At 37.5% G+C, this 21,350-nt stretch overlaps 2 protein-coding genes and 1 long non-coding RNA gene across 5 annotated transcripts; 2 read left to right on the forward strand and 1 right to left on the reverse strand.

The window, feature by feature from the left end:
- Window positions 1-1,770: 1,770 nt before the first annotated feature.
- Window positions 1,771-5,840, reverse strand: LOC116509165. Of its 2 annotated transcripts, XR_004255471.1 has the most exons (4): window positions 5,753-5,837; window positions 4,399-4,483; window positions 3,849-3,944; window positions 1,771-2,254 (listed from the first exon to the last, which is right to left on the reverse strand). It is a non-coding gene; the product is annotated as an uncharacterized LOC116509165 (long non-coding RNA). The 2 variants fall into 2 exon arrangements; XR_004255472.1 differs by lacking the exon at window positions 4,399-4,483 and having other exon boundaries at window positions 5,753-5,840.
- On the forward strand, window positions 5,767-14,449 carry BCL10 (BCL10 immune signaling adaptor). The gene is made up of 3 exons (XM_032218161.1): window positions 5,767-5,943; window positions 9,264-9,552; window positions 11,478-14,449. The coding sequence occupies exons 1-3, from the start codon at window positions 5,872-5,874 to the stop codon at window positions 11,831-11,833; spliced, it is 717 nt and encodes a 238-aa protein (XP_032074052.1). The 5' UTR covers window positions 5,767-5,871; the 3' UTR covers window positions 11,834-14,449.
- A 1,931-nt stretch (window positions 14,450-16,380) lies between these two features.
- Window positions 16,381-20,963, forward strand: C5H1orf52 (chromosome 5 C1orf52 homolog). 2 transcript variants are annotated; one of them, XR_004255528.1, is made up of 4 exons: window positions 16,381-16,702; window positions 17,632-17,839; window positions 18,952-19,178; window positions 19,673-20,963. XR_004255528.1 is itself a non-coding variant. In XM_032219018.1 (3 exons), the coding sequence occupies exons 1-3, from the start codon at window positions 16,427-16,429 to the stop codon at window positions 19,029-19,031; spliced, it is 564 nt and encodes a 187-aa protein (XP_032074909.1). In that variant the 5' UTR covers window positions 16,381-16,426; the 3' UTR covers window positions 19,032-20,963. The 2 variants fall into 2 exon arrangements, 1 of the variants encoding a protein (XP_032074909.1); XM_032219018.1 differs by having other exon boundaries at window positions 18,952-20,963.
- Window positions 20,964-21,350: the final 387 nt, after the last annotated feature.

Here is a 21,350-nt window from a genome sequence, read left to right on the forward strand (position 1 = left end):
CTGGGGGCGGAACAGGCGCTCGCACAACCCCCCTCTCCAGCCAGGCAGAGCTCCATGCACTGACCTAGGGAGTATCCTAAATGTGCCAAGCAGAGGAACCTGGGGGGTGGGCACAGCACCACGTGGCTTGGTGCCTTAGTGATACCCCCTAGGCCAGTGAATGGCGCTCTGCCTGGCTGGAGAGGGGATTTACTGGGTGATAATAAGCCCAAGGCCATATTTTGTGGGGCAAAAGAAAATAAGACCCTTTCTTATTTTCGGGGAAAAACGGTAGATGTTTCAAATATTCATATATCTCAAGCATTTTCTATTTTGGGATTATTTTATCAACTTTTCCTCCTCCTTTTCTTCTTAATACTATTGTGATTGTTTAATAATTAAATTTAATGCGCTGATTTAAATTATTACATTTTTATTATTATGTAGAATTGGATATGTTTGCAAAAATGATAAAAGGGAAAAATGGCCAATGTTCTCCTCTCCCATTCGTGCCTCACTGAATTTTTAAAAAAGTCTGGTTGGCTAAAAAAAGCACCAGAGTTTGTGCCTTTAAACTAAAAAGCAGAAGTGGGAAAAACGACCCGGTCAGCTCAGCTGCCCAAGGAACAGAACATTAAGTAAACGCTTCAGAGTATTATCTGGAAGCGCCAATTTCTATATAGTGTGGCCAAAGTCTAATATTTAAAAAGGCAGGCAGCTCTGCTTAAATAAACAGAATATATTATTACAGGTAACAATGGAATTTCATGCATATCCAATTTTCCTACCACTTATATATCAGCTTTATATATCTTATATATTACTTTTATCCAAAAATAAAACACCATTACATATTTCCAACGTACGCTGCTGTTTCAAGCATTACATAACTTATCCCTGGTATCACTTACATAAAGAATTATGAGCTAGTTGGGTGGTTAATAATCATCCCAGAAGGTGATAATAGGAAATTATTTCCATCCTGCTGCCAATAAAACTGTAAGGCTGCACCAGGAGTCGAGATGAATACAACTTTTAAGTTATAAAAAGCACCCTAAGTGATGTTTCTTTCTTTCTCCTTATGTTTCCCTTATTTGTATGTAACAAATTCTTTAACCTTATGTTAAAAATCCAGTAACTTAAAGTAGTAAACTACAGTATACTACAATTAATATAATATAGGAAGAAGAACTCACTACTAGAATTAAATCTGCTAATAGCATCTGTTGGCAACCACTTCAACCAAATGTGCTTTCCTAGGGGAGGGGAAAACATTTTGTTTTAAAGTGCTGCTAATAGCTGCCACTTGTGTGCCCATGCTCATTATTTTAATCTGGATCACTGCACAGTTCTGCTACTGTAGAAATGACTTGAAAAGGGGACTGGAGGAACAAAAGAATCTTCATATACACACCTGCAGAGACCTCTAGTGGCAAGTCAACATTTAGCAGTGGTTTAAAGAGAAATATATCTTAGCATAACTTCCCTAGACTTTATGCCCCAATGCAAGGGTTAACCTTTAAGGCAAGGAACTTGTATTCATTTTTCTCAGGAAAAAACAGCACTTGAGCTTTGAATGACGTATATGGGATCACCATTCCAAAAGTAAATAAAGTCAAGACAAAAACTACATTTGGTTTCATTACAATTCAAGGCGGAGGATACAAATTAGAAGCATGTAACATCATAATGTTACAAAATAATATTTTAAAAAAGGACTAAGGCAAGCCAACATCTGCCTTCTCCAGAACAGACTGATTCTCTCATTCCAATAAGAATTCTTACAACATCTGTGGCTTAAGATTGTTTATTGAAATCCTAGCTTCATTAGATCCATTTTGAAGTGGGTGTTATGCTGTCAAAAGGAAAACAGCAATAAGAACTCTGCCTACATTCTCAGGCTCAATAGGCTCAAACTCCTTCCAGATTACCTGACATCTTTCCCCAAAATCCCCAATTGAGCTCCACCAAGTCCCACTCTCACCTGGTTCTACTTGGTCTCTCCCTCTAGGAACTCTGTTCAGGTAAGCCATCTTTTTACCTGGAGGAGGAGTCCTTATCATTACCAAGTACATTCTTCTCAAAAGTCCATTTCAACTCTCCTGTTTCCTCAGAAAAGCACAACTTTTCTTCTCATTGTCTTGGGGCAGTTTGGAACCCACCAACAGTCCTTGGAGCACTCTCCACCATGGTTCCAATATCACTCCTTCATTGGATGGAGTTCTCTTGCCCAGAAGAGATCTCAGAATGGCCATCTTCTTGCTCTCCCTTTTTCCTGGAAAATCATAAGTAATCAGATGACAGCAATGTCAGCAATGAGATTCACTCAAGAGTCAAAACTAAACATAATGTGTGACTCCAGTCCCACTGTCCAAATTGTCCTACTGCGGCAAGTTGCCCAAAGCATCTAATGCTCTCTTAACTTTTCCAGCTCACTTGTTCTCTCATAGTCAAAGTTCTTTAATTAATCCAGCAAATCTGCTGATCCAACAAAAAATACTGGCATTCCCATACATCTTTTCTTCCACTTCACGCCTTCTGTTCTTCCCGTCCTTTTCTCCTTTCCCTTCCAACAGCTCATCCACTCTTCACCAAAAGAGCATACAGTATTAAATTTAACATGCCCAAATTCCACCAGTGACAAAATTCCTTCATTTTCACTATTCCTTCCCAAACAACTACCATTTCTCAGTACCACTTTACCAGAATAGTTTGTATTTAAAGAGATATTCTGCCATGTTAACAATTACAAGGTGCTGCACTAGCATAGAGGTTCTAACCTATATTCCGCCAAGATTAAATGGCTGACTTTGAGCCAGTCATTCTTTTTTTTAGCATACCTAAAAATACAAGATTTTTTGTGGGATAAAATTGGGAGGATGGAGCACTGTGTATTCTGTTTTGAGCTTTGAACAAAAATAAGGATATAACAATAACAATTAAAAGGCAACTTTTGGAATCCTTGGAGACAAATGCAATCTAAAAACAGTTATCTGTTCATCCTCTTTTAATATGCCAAAAACTATAATTATTTTAAATATGTTGGAGTAATCCTTAACAGAATTATTCTAATTAATGTTAAGCCAAGATTTATATATATCCATAAGCCATAATCATTTTTAGGCTGTTCTTATTTCCCATATGTGTAAGGTTTGTAACTAAAACACACATTTCATCTAAAAGCCTTTACATTGGAAACAGGAGCCTATGACACAAGAGAAGTTGGCTGCCAATATTTACAAACAGCACAGCCCCAAGAGAGCTCAGTTTCTCTGTGCTTGCTTTAAATTATTTTTCGGAACTAATGTTATCATCCACTGAGATTGCAAAACATCACTCATAAAAACAATTGTAGGCTTGCAAAACAAACCTTAACAGCTGGCAGCAACTAACTCTGATCTTAGTGTGGAAGTTAATAGCAATAGCAGTTAGACTTATATACCGCTTCATAGGGCTTTCAGCCCTCTCTAACTGGTTTACAGAGTCAGCATATCGCCCCCACAGTCTGGGTCCTCATTTTACCCACCTCGGAAAGATGGAAGGCTGAGTCAACCTTGAGCCGGTGAGATTAGAACCGCTGAACTGCAGATAACAGTCAGCTGAAGTGTTCTGCAGTACTGCACCCTAACCACTGCGCCACCTCGGCTCTTAAGCAGAATTGGGATGTTAAAACAGTAACTGAGAAGTCATTTTCATCTTGTGAAAGTAGCAGTATAATAAGACCTTACAAGTTGCTCCAGAATGTGATCAGGGAAACAATTAAGGATGTACAAGTCATAATCCGGGTATAATTCTAATTGGTAGTTGTGATTAAGAAAGTTTAACATGATTATCTACAATATTGCCTTTTTCCAATTGTCTCTGCTCACCCTATAAGATATGACAGGGTCCCTCTTCAACCATGACTGTGAAACTGATGGCCCCCGGGCCGGATGCATCATGCGCAGGCCACATCCACCCCAGTTCTGTAAAGGGAAAAAACATCGTGAACGTCACGTGATGGCAACTTGACGCGGCATGTTTGACACCCATGATTTAAACAATGCTATTTTGTGAGGTCCCAAAAATGTGCCTTCTCTGCTGCCATTCTTAGAATGTTATTTTCCAGAACTCCACTTGGACTCATCCCTCTCAGCAGTAGAAAGGCCTCAACACTTAGCTTTTCACACAGGCCATGAACTGAAGTGTTTATTCAAATTACTGAGTGAGCAAGGAGGACTGAAAGTTTTCTTTATGCACTTCCCCATAACATTATTTACTTTTTATACTGTTTATACTCTGAATGTTTTAGTATTGTTTCAAAGAAAACACTCTCTTGAATCTCTGATTGGCAGCTATATAAATCTAACAAATGAATAAATAAATCATGTTGCCAAAAAAATTAGAGTGTCACAACCATCGAGTTCAGGTTTTCCCAACCTTGACAATTTTAAGTCCTGTGGATTTCAACTCTCAGAATTCTCCAGCCAAGCATGCATGGATGCTGAAGCAAACTGCACAGCAGCTTTTAAAAAAGAAAAGAAACAGAAAAGGGTTCTTAAGTTATCTTTACTGTAGATTCCTTACATCTGTGTGTGTGTGTGTGTACAGACACACACCGCATATGTATATAGATTAGACTAGATTAGAATTCTTTATTGGCCAAGTGTGATTGGACACACAAGGAATTTGTCTTTGGTGCATATCCTTTCAGTGTTCATAAAAAGCATGACCCAATAAAAGGGCGAACGACAAAACTGCACCCAACTAAACCGTGTCGCTAAAACCGCGATGTCATCAACATGCCGACAACAGCACGCCGACAACAGCACGCCGACAGAAGGGCGCTTTACAACAGTGCGTCGACAGAAAGCCGATTTAACTTAAGGTAGGGGTTAGGTTTAGGGTTAGGTTTAGCGTTACGTTTAGGGTTAGGCTTAGCGTTACATTTAGGGTTAGGATTAGGGTTACGTTTAGCATTAGGTTTAGGTTTAGGGTTAGGTTTAGTTTTACAGCGCGCTTCTGTTGCCGCACTGTTGTCGGCGCGATTCAGCGCTCATTCGTCGGAGCGCTTTAGAACACGCGGTTTTGTCACCGCGGTTTAGTCGGGCGCGGTTTAGTCGTTCGCCCTTTTGTCGGTGAACCCATAAAAAGACATCCATCATGAATTATAAGATACACTTAATGATAGTCATAGGGTACAAATAAGCAATCAGGAAACAATAAATATCAATATAAATTGTAAGGATGCAAGCAACAAAGTTACAGTCACCCAGTCATAAGTGGGAGGAAATGGGTGATAGGGACAATGAGAAGACTAATAGTAATAGTAATGCAGCCTTAGTGAATAGAACATATGAGAGCAGGCATCAGAATTTCATTTTTTTTAATGTGTGCCAGTGTGTTCACAGAAAAAAAAGTGACAAAAAAGGTTATCTTGTCTCGTCTCATCTTACTACTTTATGAATAATTTACACGTAGTTAAGTAAAACCAATTCAGCCAGGCTATTCAAATAATAATTATAAAGCAATCATAAGGCCTAGCTCCAAAGTTATCAGCGGGGATAATCGTCTCTTGTGTCTTCAGCCTCGAGACCCACCAGAGACAGAGACCCACTTTGACACTCAGCACTGGGATACGACTAACTAACCGAACTCTAAACTTAGCACTGAGTGACAAACCGCGACGGAAATCCACACCCACGACTAAATAAGGGAGCCTTTTCCTGTGGAAAGCGCATGCGCGATACTAGGTACACCTCCTCCGCGTGGGCCTGCCTGTAGCGTCGCTCACCTCAAGACACAGGAAGTGGAGTTCTTCCCGAGGGAGTCCATCTCCGGCCAAGCCTATCTCGCTTCGCGGAAGGGTCGCTTCTCCCTCGTGGCCTTTTTCTGCGCTCTGCTGTTTCCGCCATGGCGGACGCTGAGCCGACGGCGGCCGCGCGGTCGCTCACCGAAGACGAAATGGCGGAGGTGAAAAAGGAAGTAAGAGAGGCGAAGCGACCGCGGCGGGGGGGAGTTGCTCTGACGGCGGCGAGCTCGCGACTAGGGCGGGCGCGCTCGCGCTTGGCGTAAGGGGACCTGGAGTTCCTTGTTTTCGAGGAAGGGGGCGCCTAGAGGGTCCTTAAAACATCGGAGGACCGGGGGTGGGAGGGCAGTGGTTGCCATGGCATTGGCGCGTCAAGTTTCCGCGTGGCGGTGGATTGGCGGTTGGTCTGCCGAGTGTCGCCGGCGCGGGGAATTCCGCCAGGTGTGGCCTTTCCTGCCGCAGTGACGTCATTCCTCCCTTGCGTGGGGCTCCCTTCTGCTGACTGGAAAGCTTCAAGCATCGCTTGGTGGGATGCTGCTTTGTCTCCCATCTGCTAGCAGAGGAAGGACGAAATCTGCTACAATCTGGGGAGAGACCCTTATTTTTTTACATTAATACAGGTGACCCTCGACTTAGTGACCGTCGTTTGAAGTTACAATGGCACTGAAAAAAGTGACATGGCCGTTTTTTACACGTATGACCATCACAGCATTCCCCATGGTCATGTGATTTACATTTGGATTCTTGGCAAGTGGTTCGTATTTATGACAGTCACAGCTTCCCGGGGTCACGGGATCCCCTTTTATGACTTTCTGACAAGCAAAGTCAATGGGGAAACCAGATTCGCTTAACAACCGTGTTACCAATTTAACAACTGCAGTAATTCACTTAACAAATGTGGCAAGAAAAGTCATAAAACAGGCCAAAACTCACTGAACAAATTTCTGATTTAGGAACATAAATTTCAGGCACAATTTGTGATAAGCTGAGGACTACCTGTGTACCGTACATTATTTAGTAAAGCATGTTTCCCAGTCAGAATTTTAAAACAGACAAATGAGAATTAAAAATTAAAGCAAATGAAAAAAGTATCTTTGTTTGTAGCAAATGTCAATAGGTTTTAAGAGCAGGAGGCAAATCTGAATCTATTCAGACGTCTCGACTTTTTATTTTATTTACTAGATTTGTTTGCTGCCTATCTCGCATTTATAGAAGACTACCTAACATAACAGCAACAAAATGAATTATTTCCTAAACTTGTCCCTTCCTCAAGGGACAAAGAGTAAAGCCTCCCAAAGCCTCATGTTTGAATTCCCAGAAACTTTAATTAAATGTGTCAGTTAACAACCAAATAAATCATTCAAAAGTTACTGGATGGACTCTGTTTCCATCCCTCTGTACTCTTAAAACAGGGACTCCCAAATCTTTTGCCATCAAAGCTCCTTTTAGTGGAATCTTATTGTGTGCACCTCTCATAAAGATCCAACTCCACCAAAATGGGCAAAGAAAACAATGCAATGAAACTTTGTTTTTAATTACAAAATTTAAAACAAAAGATTTTGCCGCCTCTATCACCATGTTACTTGAAGCTGGTATTTTTGGAAAAGGGGATTTATGGTAACAACGTAGAACAAAGAGGTTCTTCACACCTCTCCCTTATTCTGTCTCACCTCCCTAAGGTAAGCATACCTTACAGTTTGGGTAACCCTGCCCTAGAAGTTTCCAGTTGGTGTTTATAGCACTTCCTCCTTTGTTCGTGCAACAATTGGGTCCTTCTGAGATAGTACATAAAGATAATAATTAGCTCCAACTCATCCAGGGAACTTCAGTGGCAAAGGATGGATTTGATTCTTGGTCTCCACAGTCTTTATTTCACATCTTAACTGCTACACCAGATTTCCTTTCAATATTCCATTCATTCTCATGTTCTTCCAGATCCCTTTGTTTTCCTTAATGGATAAAAGTCTTTCTGTTATAGTAGGTTTTCCTGGAGTGTTTATAGGAATTCCCCTTCCTAATCTCTGAATGTTGCACATGAATGACTCAATGGAAGTTGGTTTTGCCTTTGTCCTATTTTTCTAGCAAAAAGTGTAGATCTACAATATATAGAATATTAACTTTTTGTTCAAGATCATGTCAATTTCTCTTGTGATCTTGTAGATTGTATTGTTTCATATTGGAACTGTATTCAGGGAATATATTACATTTTAAATAAACAGATAAGTATATTAAATAATACATTGAATTCCTATTGATTTGATTAATAAAAAAAGAATCTGTAAAGGTTCTAACCAAGCTACACTAGCAAATGTTGAGAACAAAGGCTATTTAATCAATTGAAACAAGTTTTGACTGAGTGTGCAACCTATTACATAATATTCTTAATTTTACATCTTAACAAAATAATGCTTAAGCTCATACAGTGCAGATAGCAGTAGACTTATATACCGCTTCATAGGCCTTTCAGGCCTCTCTAAGCGGTTTACAGAGAGTCAGCATATTGCCCCCAACAATCTGGGTCCTCATTTTACCCACCTCGGAAGGATGGAAGGCTGAGTCAACCCTGAGCCGGTGAGATTTGAACCGCTGACCTGCTGATCTAGCAATAGCCTGCAGTGCTGTATTTAACCACTGCGCCACCTTGGCTCTTAGAGTTCTATGTGGGAAGGAGATGCCAGATGTTCAAGTGGGCTTTTAAAACGGCCAAGAAACATGAGACATTGTCATGAGACTGATGCACACTTGAAAACTGAGAAAGCCAATAAATACAATAAGTCAGTATGTACTTCATTGCTTATTCAAAGGCCTTTTTCATATCAATTGCATCAATCTGTGTGCCTATAAAAAAAATAGGAATCCCAGAACATCGCCTCATGTAAAATCTATATGAGTCAGGAAGCCCTTGTAAGGACAAAACATGGTGAAAAAGACTGGCTTTAGTTTGTCAAAGGAACTATAAAAGTTGGAATAGATTCAGAAATGTGAATACTTTTGGCAATATAGTGTATATTTTGTAACATTTGCCAAAATTCAGTGCCATGGGAGTTGTCCCATCTTTTGGATGCATTCTGTAAGTTAGTCCATTTGAACAATCTTAGTTCAAAAATTGTTGCCCTAGGATGCACCATTTCACCCAGTTAAATGTTACTGAAATGAGAGTATAGCTAAGATAGTATAATATAAAGTATGTTAGTACTCTTTACCAAAGATTGTGAACTTCCATTTCTTTTTAGTGTTAGTACTTTGTACTATTTGATTGTTAGTTCAGTAATCCTTATGTTAGTTCCAGGGAAAAAATTATCTCATGAACAGAATTGAAATTTGAATCCAAGACATGAATAACTCGTTCTTGATAAGATACAGTACTGCAAATTCTAACTAAAACTTACTTGTTAGGAATTATTTACGATTCATTGCTCCTTCATAGTAATATAAACAATAATTTAGGCATTGATAAAGTTAATCTTTTATTAACATGCTCTTATTTTTATGCTAGGTTTTAGAACGATTACGCCGCTATCTGTGTGACAAAATAATTGCAGAAAGACACTTTGACTATCTACGTTCAAAGAAAATACTGAGTAGAGAGGATACTGAAGAAATCTCTTGTCGAACCTCAAGTAGGAAAAAGGCTGGGAAACTGCTGGATTATTTAGCAGAACATCCAAAAGGACTAGACACTTTGATAGAATCTATCAAATGTGAAAAAACACAAAACTTCCTGTTAGAAAAAATAACTGATGCCATCTTGAAAGCAAAAAATGAAAAACTTGAAAGTCTTAAAGGTATTATTTAATAACTGAATACTGTATATTTTAAAGGGCTTATAAAGTATGTAGTTACATAGCCTATTCCTATGCAGATTTACTTTTAAGTATGTTGCTATGAATTTGGTAAGTCGTGAACAAGGTAAGTCAAAGCAATTTGCCTTTGAATCAATGAAGGAGCAGAAATTTAGGAATAATGATATGTATTCAAATATAAGAGTTACAAAATGATTTTAAAATCGTGCTTTGATTGACAACCTAGCTTCATTCCCTTAAGGTCTTTATTGTGTACTGAAAGGGTGTGGTGTATTATTATCATGTCCTTGTAGAATATTTCTGATTCTCAAGCATTGAGAATGTTGACGTAGACTAGACAATGATAGAGCACTTGTCACAAGCAGTTATGTTTATTGTATGACAAGCTAAATCAGAAGCCTCCTTTTGTTGCCTCTGTTGCATTTATTAGTAGTATATCAAGTGGGTTTAATTAGAATGGTTCAAAGGTTACTAACATTCAGGGATGATATATATGTGTGTATATATAACAGAGTTATAAAAAGTCTATTGAGCCCTTCAAAAATAATCATTTTTGCATGACCAAAATGACAGATTTCAGAAATAAGATTTTAGGTCCTTGCAGTTGTAAAATTAACATTCTGACATTTCAGTCCCTGCCCTTAATAGCTAATTGTAATTAGATGGCGACTATAGATTGCATAGATCTAGATTTTGATAAGTGCATCACTTAGTAATCAATGGATTTAGAAAATTGTATAAGAGTTTCTCAGTTGTTCATATCTCTTTTGGATACAAGATATTAAAATGGTGATAACAGTTGAGTTTCTGTTACTCTTAGAGAAAACTGGTTCTCTACATCTATTTTAGTCTGAGTTTTGGTCTGATTTTTTACTTTGGTTTTCCAAATTGACAACATAGCCTTAAGAGCATGCAATCCTATTAGCTTATTTGGTGTTTTGGAATTTTCTGGCAGTTTTGCCCAGAAATATCACAATATATTTTAACACATTTTCTCTCCAGTGTTAAGTCAGTTGGGGCAGTCCCCGGGACATGTGGAGCACAGTGTGTCCATTTTGTTGATGGCATGAATACAGGTTTTTTTCTTTCAAACGAAGCTGTAGACATTGAGATTTATGTAATTGGATGACAGTGATAGATCTAAATTTTATTAAAATGGAAATTTTATGGATGTTTAGTTCCAAGTTCCTGAAAATATACTGGTAATTTTCCTGACATAGATGGGATTGGTCTCTTTTCAGCAGAGGAAGGTTTATAAATTAATTGTTTCTAAAATGCCAGGGATATAAAGCTCATTACTACATAAGACATAACCTTTGATTAGTATGGCAGCTACTGCTGTTCTTAGACATAAACAGCTTGGGTTTTTTTGTACTCCATGCACTGGTAATATCCTATATTAATTACTGCAGTGTGCTATATATGGTGCTCCTCTTAAGCATCATCCAAAGTTGTTGCTATATATAACCCTATAGTTAAATGATCTGCATTGGTTGCCAATTTTCCACATGGACAAGATTTCATATTAATAACTTCAAGGTGGCAAAGATATGTTTTTTTATAATTACTTAGCAACCTGATCCACAGGGCTATATAGGCAGTCTGGATGATAACTGAGGTTTCCAGACATTTTCTTTCCAAACCATCTCATTTCTTCAAGAAATAACAATAGAGGTTATTTCTTAAGCTGAATTTTATTTATTAATTAAATTTATATGTCACCCACCCCATTGTCAAGCGAGTCTGGGTGGTTAATTTTGGGATTAAAATTCCATATAAATCTGAAACATCAAAAAAAGCAATAAAGTTAAATAGATAAAAATGTGTCTAAATGATGCAAGTTATAGCAATAGTTAAAATATCTTTTACAAGTATCATAACTAAGTAATCCAATATATTTTTTACAGGAACACGTTGTAACAACTGCATGGCTTCAGTATGTGAGCAAGCAAACAATCTCTCTAGATCGCAGTCAAATGACTCTAATTTTTTTGAAAAACAAAGACACAGAGAAAACACCTACCTTCATCCAGAAGAATATAGTACAGCTCCTTTTGTATCTGCCTCTTCTCTTTATTCAATGAATTTACCTATTACAGAGGTTGGAAACATGGAAAATTCTGTTTTCTCTACTCTTCCGGGACCTGGAGATCCTGGAGCGCCTCCTATTCCAACAGAATTGCAGAGTGAGCAAGAGGAAATATCCACCACTTCTAGTGACAATCCCTTTCTACCTTTACGATCCCGCTCAATTCCTCCATAATGGTTTTTTTTCTTGAATCTTTGAAAAGATAATAATGCTGAATGTTGCCTTATATAATTTTGCAAAAAAATGTTTCTTTAAAATTTCTTATTTTACTTGGTTGTACTACTTTTGAAAACTGAAAGTAGGTATTTTCAAAAAATATTCATGTTTAACTAATCATGAAGCTGCTTGTATTATGCAAATTATAATACAGTCCTGTACATAGATATTCAGAAGTAAGCCTCACTGATTTCAAAGGGATTTATAGCTAAGTAAATAGTAGCATTGCTATATTGAAAAACAATATGGGAATACTTAAAAGATTTAATATATTTCTACACTTTAGTAAAAAGTTTACTACGTTCATCGGTTCATAATGTCAGACAATTTATTTTCTTACATAGTGGTGGAAGACAAAATAGTTGCAGAAATTATGTCACATAGAATCCTGACTACTGAACTAAAAGGTTTATCTAATTATGCAAATCAATCACAAGGACAATTATTTAGCGTAAGAGAAACTCCAGTTTAAGGTTTTCTCTTACAGTTATTACATTAGAATAAAGTTTTCAACTGACCACTTAATGTTCAGAAAATATTGCATTCTGTTTGAACAGAAGGATCAGGAAGTAATGAAAACCTTAGCAAAGAGGGGGGGGAAATCTCCTGAATTACAGTATTATGACTATATCTATGAAGATTGATTGGCCTCATATTATATAGGTGCTCCCTGTTTTAACAACTGCTTGTTCACTGACCTGCTAAATGAGTTTTAGAATAAACTAAATCTGAATCTGAGTGGTACTTAATCAATCCATGAAATTCTGACTGTTGTGGCACCCCTGCAGTCACATGAATGTAATCCAGGCACTCGGCAAGGGGCCTAGATTTCCAATCATCACTGCATCCCACAGTCATATGATCCCAATTTGCTTCCTTCCTGCCTGTTTCTGACAAGAAAAGTTGAGGAATTGCAATAATTTGCAGTCCTTATTTAATAATGTAACTAGCGACTTCTGGAACTGCCGATAACTAATCAGTGTGGTCATGTGATGTACTTTATGATTGCATCACTTGATGTAAAATCTTAATTATGGCTTTTAAGCAAGTACTGTCTTTTATTCTGAATCATTGAATTCTCCAAGTACACTTTGAAAATGATAGCAATTAAGAAATCCCTTTTGAATTAGGGAGTTTATAAAATGTTAGGCATTAAATGTATATATTTCTTTAAGAACTGGAGCTTAAAATATCTGTAGCATGCTTACTTGATAGTCAGTTTGAACTCAGTGGAGCTTACTTCTAGTTTGAGTTTGCACTTTTACAATCTTGAGAATATTTCTAAAATGAAACCTCAATTTCTATGTTTATTTCTCAAGGTGAAACAATGTTGTATTGGACAAATAATTTCTACTATGCCATCTCAGGGAGTATAAAATCATATATCAATATTGTTTTCTCATGGTTTGAGGTGCAACACTGTAAAGAAGAGATTCACTGAAAAGCATATTTATTTTCTAGGTAGCATAAAAGCATTTCTTTCTCTTCATCTTTTGCCATTTTTGTTTCTTGGACTTCTTAAAGTACTGTTTCTTGGAAACAATACTTTAAATTAAATTCAAATTTTACTATCCAAAAGCAAAACAACTTGAGTGGGGCTTCTGGGACAGCAAAAGATTTATTAAAAAATGTTCTTCTACAACATTTTGGATGAAACTGCCACCAGTTATCTAAATTAAATAAGTAGCTTTTTGTTTGCACATGTTATTTAGAAAGCTATCTCACTGAGTTCTACAGAACGTGTCCCCAGTTAGACACGCAGAAGATTACAGCCCAGTATTTTAAGAAGACTATATCACGGGTGATCAGCCTTTTGGCTTGCCTGGGCTGCATTGAGTGAAGAGGAATTGTCTTAGAGCAAATATAAAATATATATTTAACGTATATAAATAATATAATGTTAAAGGTTTATAATCTTTTGGGGTCATTTTACTAGCTGTCCAGAGCGAAACCTGTTCTATATTAATTCAAATTGGTGCTAGGTTGTAGTACAGAGTGCCCTGCCCATGTTTCAGGACACAACTGTGTCAAGTCACAATCAAATCTAACTGATTGTTAGGTCTTCTGTAATCTGACCATTTCTGTTAACAACTTTTTAACTCAAATGCTACCTCAGCTCAAACTTCCATGATGTTTTACAGAACATGAACTTCCTTTTTTGACTACTAACTGCAGATATTGTCAAATTTATAAGAAAATACTGTATTTGCATACTTATGGACTGGTTGCCCCTAATACTTTGCCATATTTTTGTTTAAAAAACTTCCTAGTCCTAGTGCCTTAGTATTCAGGGTTCTTTCTCTCTATTGCGCTTCATTTCATGTATGCCAAAACCTGTGTGAATTATTATAGGTACATAATGAAAAATAACATACTATTCTATTAAATTAATGTCTTTGATAATCATTATATTCTTAAATGATACTTTAAAAAAATATATGCTTTATATAAAGCAATGTTGAATTGGAAAAATATTTGGAAGTTTGTGGTTACTGTTTAATGCTTTACAAATATTTACAAGTAGGCAATCTGTGAAGCATTTGTATAATAAACTGAATTGATTTTTTAAAAATAGTTTTCTCAGTGTATGTATAAATATAATCTTTATTGTCATTGTACTTAAATACAACGAAATTGGTTTTAACCTCACTGGTGCAAAATTATAACAGAAACGAAAAAAGAAAGAAAAAGAAAAAGACTAGTGTGCATGGAGTGATTGTGGTTGTATTTAAAAGTCTCACAGCCCAAGGATAGAAACTATCTTTAAACCTGTTTGTTCGGCTGGCTATACTTTGATGTCTTCTGCCTGATGGTAGAAATGCAAAGAGACACTGACCAGGATGTGAATAATCTCTGAGTATCTTTAGTCTGCTAAAGCAGTGAGATCTGGCGATGTCATCCAGTGGTGTCAGAGGGCAACCAATGGTTTCTTGTGCCGAATTGATCACTCTCTGTAGTGCCTTCCTGTCCGCAGCTGTTAAACCAGCATACCATACTGTAATACAATATGTGAGGACACTTTCTATGGTGGACCGATAGAAAGAGGTCATCAGCCGTTGTTCCACCCGATTTTTTCGCAGGACTCTAAGGAAATGAAGTCCCTGTTGGGCCTTTCAAATCACCAGAGACATGTTGTTTTTCCAGGTGAGATCTTGACTAATAAGCACTCCCAAGAATTTAAAAGAGGAAACCCTTGCCACACAGCCGCCCTCAATATACAGTGCGGCAAGTTCCTCTCTATGCTTCCGTAAATCTAGCACCATCTCCTTTGTCTTACTAGTATTTAGATGTAAGTTGTTTCTTGAGCCCCATGCAGATACCTTCTGGACATCTTCCCTGTATGCTGATTCGTCCCCTCCAGTTATGAGACCCAGCATTGTTGGGTTGTCTGCAAACTTTATTATGATGTTGGATGGATCAGAGGATATGCAATCATATGTCATGTCCTAATCTTGGCTTCTCTTCACCAATAGTTAAGTACTTATACTATTATATACTTTGGAGTGTCTTATACTCTGAAAAATACGGTAAATCCCACACATGCACAGATGAAGCTTAGATCCCTCGCTGCTTGAACAGCCTGGTTCATAATAGGCCAAGAAGTGGTACCGGTCTGCAGCCTGGGGATTGGAGACCCCTGATTTATAATACACTCCCTTATTCTAAACTATCTTAAAAAATAATTTCATTGCTTTCATATTGCTTGCTATCCATTTTTATCTTCCATGACAGTGACTGTCCCCTGCTGCTTCCACATTCCTTTGTATTTGTTTATTGGCTTTACAGTAAGAGTAACAACCAATGTTATATATAAAACTATTGCTTTTCTGTTCTGTCTTCTAATCCAGTTATAGAGCTGTGCTCTCTGTATTTTATCTTAACCATGAAAGGCAACTAAGTTTAAGCAGTTCCTACTTTAATCACAACACAACTCCTGAATAAGTTGTGTTACTCCTGAATAAAACATACATGGAAGGATCTTATTAGTAAATATTGTAAAGGAATAAGGGGACTTTTTCAGTTCTATTCAAAACCGACTACACAGCCAGAACTTTTCATTCCAGATACGTTTACAGATACAGGTAGAAAAATATAACTGCATAGTTTTTGATTTGGGCTGTCATCTGGCCTGCAAAAATGGGGACAACCACAAGGAGCGATGAAGAATTTTAAATTTGTTTTTATTTAGTAGTCGTCCGGATTTCTGCCGCCTATATAGGGCAGCCCTGTTTCGATGCTTTTCGACGTTTAGCATGGATAAACTCGGCTTCGGAACTATCGAATTGCAGGTTCGGAAAGAAGATAAATATTCTTTGTTATTTCCCTTTAAAATTAATATATAAATGGATTGTTAAACTCAGAGTTTATGAAATCTAAGCCCGTATAAACCCTTGGCCGAGAAGAAGGGAATTCTTCGGAGCGGAGGCACGAACCCGCCCGGATTACCCTTGGCAGGTAGTACAGGCTGAAAGGAACTTCACGAACTCGGAACTTTTGTCTCGCGTGCGCCAGTTCCCGAGGACTGGTGTTCCGGTTGCACGAGTCTCTGCCATGGCAGCAGCGGAGGGGAAGGACCCGCTCAGCTTCTTCGCGGCGTACGGTAGCGACAACAGCTCGAGTGGCGGCTCGGATGCCGAGGACGAGGAAGGCTCTGGCCGAGGCTCCATGGGGTCTTCGCAGCAGTCCAAGAACGGCACCTCCGAGGGCAAACCGCGCTTGCCTGGGCCCGACGAGCTCTTCCGCAGCGTGAACCGACCGGCTTTCCTTTATAATCCGCTGCATAAGGAGATCGATTGGGAGAGTCGGGTGCTGCGAGCTCCCGAAGAGGTCAGCCAAGGCTTTTCTCTTCCGTATTTCTCCTGGCAGGGAAGGCGCCTGGCTCCCCCATGATTAAGAAAGCCATAGGATTAGGCAGGCTTCAGAGAAGGGTGTCCCTTCTTAACCAATTGCAGCAGAAACACCAAAGGGTTTGATCTGGCTACCTAGGTTAACTGTGTAATGTGGGATACACTCAAAAATTGTCCCTGTGGCACACATTTTTCATTAGTTCAAAGTGCTAAATAAATTGGAATGACTTTTCCATTCAATAGTATTACTTTATGCGGGATATGGGATATGAAACTTTCCAATTATATATGACAGAAAGCTAACCTTTTTGTTGTCATGTGCCGAAAGCGCACGCGATAGCATGCCCATGTGCCTGCACCCATAATGCAATGTCTGTGCGGGGCATGGGGCGCTGCACGAGGGCCCAAAACACAATGCAAGTGCCCCCTGAGCATGCATCCTGCCTCCCCCCCCCCCCCCCCGCACATGCTCGGCAGAGACCCGAAGACCAACTGGCTAGTGGGAGGTGTGTGTGCATGCGTATTGGAGCTGGGCTCCAATGATCAATACAGGATATAACAAACCACAGCTCCCAAAAATGTGATAAGGCCAGATTTCTAGGAATGAAAGCTTGCCACCGTCAGCCTTCCATTCTAGTGACTTTAATTAACTGCTACGTTATTAGAATTTAGGATTGTTTTTTTACATTAATATTTCTATTATTTTCACTTTTTCTTATGGGAAGTACTTTTCTACAGTGAATATTTTGTTTAAGCTATTTGTATACCTAGATAGAACTAGCAAAAATGTTAAATGTTTATTACAGCTTGGCTAGATTTTCAGATGTAAGAGCAATTTGTATCTGTAATAGCCATATCTTTGAAATTTAATATTTCCTGTACTGGTTTTTTTAATATTTCTTTCAACAGCCTCCTAAGGAATTCAAGGCATGGACCACAAATGCTGTGCCTCCCCCTGAGACTTACACTATCAAAGAAAAAAAGCCTCCACCTCCTCCTGAACGTGATATGGCAATCAAATGGTCAAATATCTATGAAGATAATGGAGATGATGCTCCAAGGCATGTAAACAATGTACATTTCTTATCAGAAGAAGAACAAGAAACTGTTGAATCAGGTAATAGTAGTCAATTTCATTCAAAATAAATAATGTTGTTTGTTTTTGTATATGAGACCTTTAATGGGAAAATATTTCTCTATTTGAAGATTGGTATCTCTTACATGAATTATGTATAATAGTTTTGAATCCAGTTATAATAGTAGTATTAAACCTAATCCTACAATCAATGGCAGCTTCTTGTGAGATTCAGAAAGTCCAAATCTTTCTTTGCACATTCTTACACATATTTTGATTAGCATGATTAATGCATTCAATTTTATACAATACCTAGATGAAATTCCTGTATTCCTAGGGAATTTTTAATAACAACTAATAATATTTCTTGCTGACCACAGAGTCATGTTGTTTCATGTCTTTTAAGAATAGCCTTATCTACCTGTGTCTAAAGATGATGAAAGATTTGAAATTGAACATGCTTTTAATAAACAGGAACAGTATTTAAAGATTAAATTAAACAATAAATTCTTAGAGAAGGGCAAGATTGAAAAGCTGATGCCACCTCGGTGCTGGAATAGCCTTTCCCAGTCTCAGCCCCTGGATCTGATTAAAGTCTAATACAGTGTTTCTCAAACTTGGCAACGTTAAGACATGTAGACTTCAACCCCACAGTTGAAGTCTACATGCCTTAAAGTTGTCAAGTTTGAGAAATATTGGTCTAACACACCTGGAAAGCACCAGGTTGTAAGCCAAGTTATAGGAGGCTTAGTTCGAATATCCACAAGAGCAATCTGTTTTCAAACATCATCATTAGTCCGTGAATTCATAGTTGGACTGCTGTTACGGCTAAGGAAGTTTCCCTAATCTCTATTCCTGTAATTTCTTAATCATAAAAGCAATTGCATGATGAAGAGGCTAAAAAAGATTGGATCTAATTAATATTTGGATGATTGTTTATTACAAAATTCCCAGGTCTGTAGTCTAGATTTGGTCATATCAGGGGGTGGGGAATCCAGGAAATGGCAACAACTTTGAACTGCCTTTGTATTAATGCCAATAAGACTGCATGGCTGCCAGACCAATATAGTCATCAAAAGATGATACTATTGATAATATTTTCCACATGTGGCTTTTGAAAACTTTGGCTTACATATACTGTTGCTTCTTTGAAGATGGTGAAAAAGATGAACCCAGCTCAGTTAAGAAACGCAAATTAAATCCTGACGAGCAGCCAAAGAAGAAAAAGCAATGATGAATTGGACAAAGACTGATGACTTTATCAATCAAAGTTGTCAAAGTTCTGATTTGATTGATGTTTGATGTAAATGTCAAGTCTATTAATGCAAATGTTTCTAGTGGAAACCTTTTAATTGCAACGCAACTCTTTAAACATGTTGTGGTAAGTACAGTATTTTTGTTCATAAAGATTTTGGAAGTTTGTCATATTCTCTTCCTATTTAAGACAGATTCTTGTGACACTATAAACCTTAACATACAAGATATAAACTTGTTGGCATTTAAAGATTAATATTTGGAGCAATAAGCAATTATTATGAGAAGTACTACACATGAACAGTGATAATATGTGAAATGTAAATGTAATAATTGTTTTATGGGACTACTATTGTGATAGATTTTTTTCTTAATAAAAATGCTATTTTGGGGGGAGGGAGAGTTTTTAACTGCATTGTGGTGAAAATGAATTGTTTGAAATGTTTGTAAATAGTTTTAAAATAAAGCTGCATGTGTCAAAGGTACATTTATTACAAATTTCAATAATTGAAATTGTAACTGAAAACTATTTCTCTGTAGTATTAGACAAACATGTTTACTGTATATAAATTGAATTAGTGGCAACTTAGAGACTAAATTCAGAAATATTTTCCTTCATAGTTTCCAATGGAGTTCAGCCCAATCAACTGAATCAAGAAACAGCTATACAAATAAATGTATGATTTTAGAGAAAATATTCTCATGCTATTAAGTGGACAGGATTTAAGTTAAATTTTCCCTAAACCCAACTTGCCTTTTCCCTTGGCCTGCAATCATGGATCAAATCTTTGGTGTTTATACAGAATTTCTGCCTGTGAACCCATTTGTTTTATATAGTGATCCTTTTGTTTTATCAGTGGTGGGTTCCTACCAGTTCGAATTGGTTCGGCTGAAGCAGTAGTAGCGTGGTAGCCTGGTTTGCTGGAACCAGCAGCAACCCAGGCCTGCCACGCCCCCGAACCAGTTCTCCCGGCGGCGCCATAGGCGCCACCATCTTGTTTTTTGCTTCTGCACATGCGCAGAGCAATTTTAGTTGTACTGCGCATGTGTGCGCAGTGTGCATCAAGCGCGCGCACAGGGCACGTCCCTGAGTAAACCGGCAGTAGTCTCTGCCGGAACCCACCACTGGGTTTTATACTGCAGATTGACTTACTGTTGTCCAATAATTATCCCAAGAGTGTTTAGGCAATTTTGATAAAGTACTAAAATATATCTCTAAAGAAATAAAAGTGATTGCCCCTTGTTTATAGTTTAGGAACTTCAGGGCTACTTTCCATAGTATGAATTAATTCTGTGGAATTAACTCACACAATGTTGTACTCAAGGCTTTCTGTTGTTTCAGTTCATATTTAAGTTATTTACTCTGCAGAATGTCTCCAAGCTCTGATTTTTAAGTTGCAGTTTTTCTTGTTATATTTCCAACTTTATTTTTTACTATGTCAGTCTTAAAAGCTTTATTTTTCTGTTTAAACCATGTTAAGAACAGATTGAGCAATTAACAATATTCATGGGCATTTCAAGTAATTAGAAAAAAATGTTAGACATTTCTCTCCTTTATATACACCCACATATAAAATAAACTTTGCTCCCACTTCGGTGGTATATGAAATAGAATGTCTTCCATACTGTATCCCATTTTTGGGATACAATTCTATATGTAATAGAAATAAAATTATATATAGAATGAGGATTAAGAAGATGCTTCAATTGTTGATTGACAAAAAATAATACATGGATACATAGCATTATCGGGGACTAATCCTTCCAACCTTTGATGTGTTTTTATATATATTGTACCTCTATATTTTGAAGTGAATTGTTTTTTAAACAGGTAGAAATTATCCAACTGAATCTTCATGTAAGATGTTATTTGTTTGTTCATTTATTTAATAAACTGCATCAATTTCAATTATTTTAGAATCTAAATGATATACAAGAACAGTGGCAACATTCAGTTTCAGAGTTAATGAGTGTGCTTTTTGAGATAATTTAATAGAGTTTTTAAAGGGATTTTTGGTATTTTAAAGGAATAATGTAACTGCAAAAGAATGGCCAAAATCTGGGAGTATGCCATGATGTCTAAAATAATACCATATTTCAAAAGTAACTGAATATAACTCAAGTTGGAAATCTTGTTTAGATTATAACTCTATACATAATTTGTATCACATCTGAAATTTAGATTCCTCTTAACATAAAAGTTTTTATATGGGTCGGAGACAGAGGTTGTATTCAGCGAGTTCTGACCTGTTCTGGAGAACCAGTAGTGGAAACTTTGAGTAGTTCGGAGAACCGGCAA

This window comes from Thamnophis elegans, chromosome 5 (assembly GCF_009769535.1).
Source record: "Thamnophis elegans isolate rThaEle1 chromosome 5, rThaEle1.pri, whole genome shotgun sequence".
NCBI lineage: Eukaryota > Metazoa > Chordata > Lepidosauria > Squamata > Colubridae > Thamnophis > Thamnophis elegans.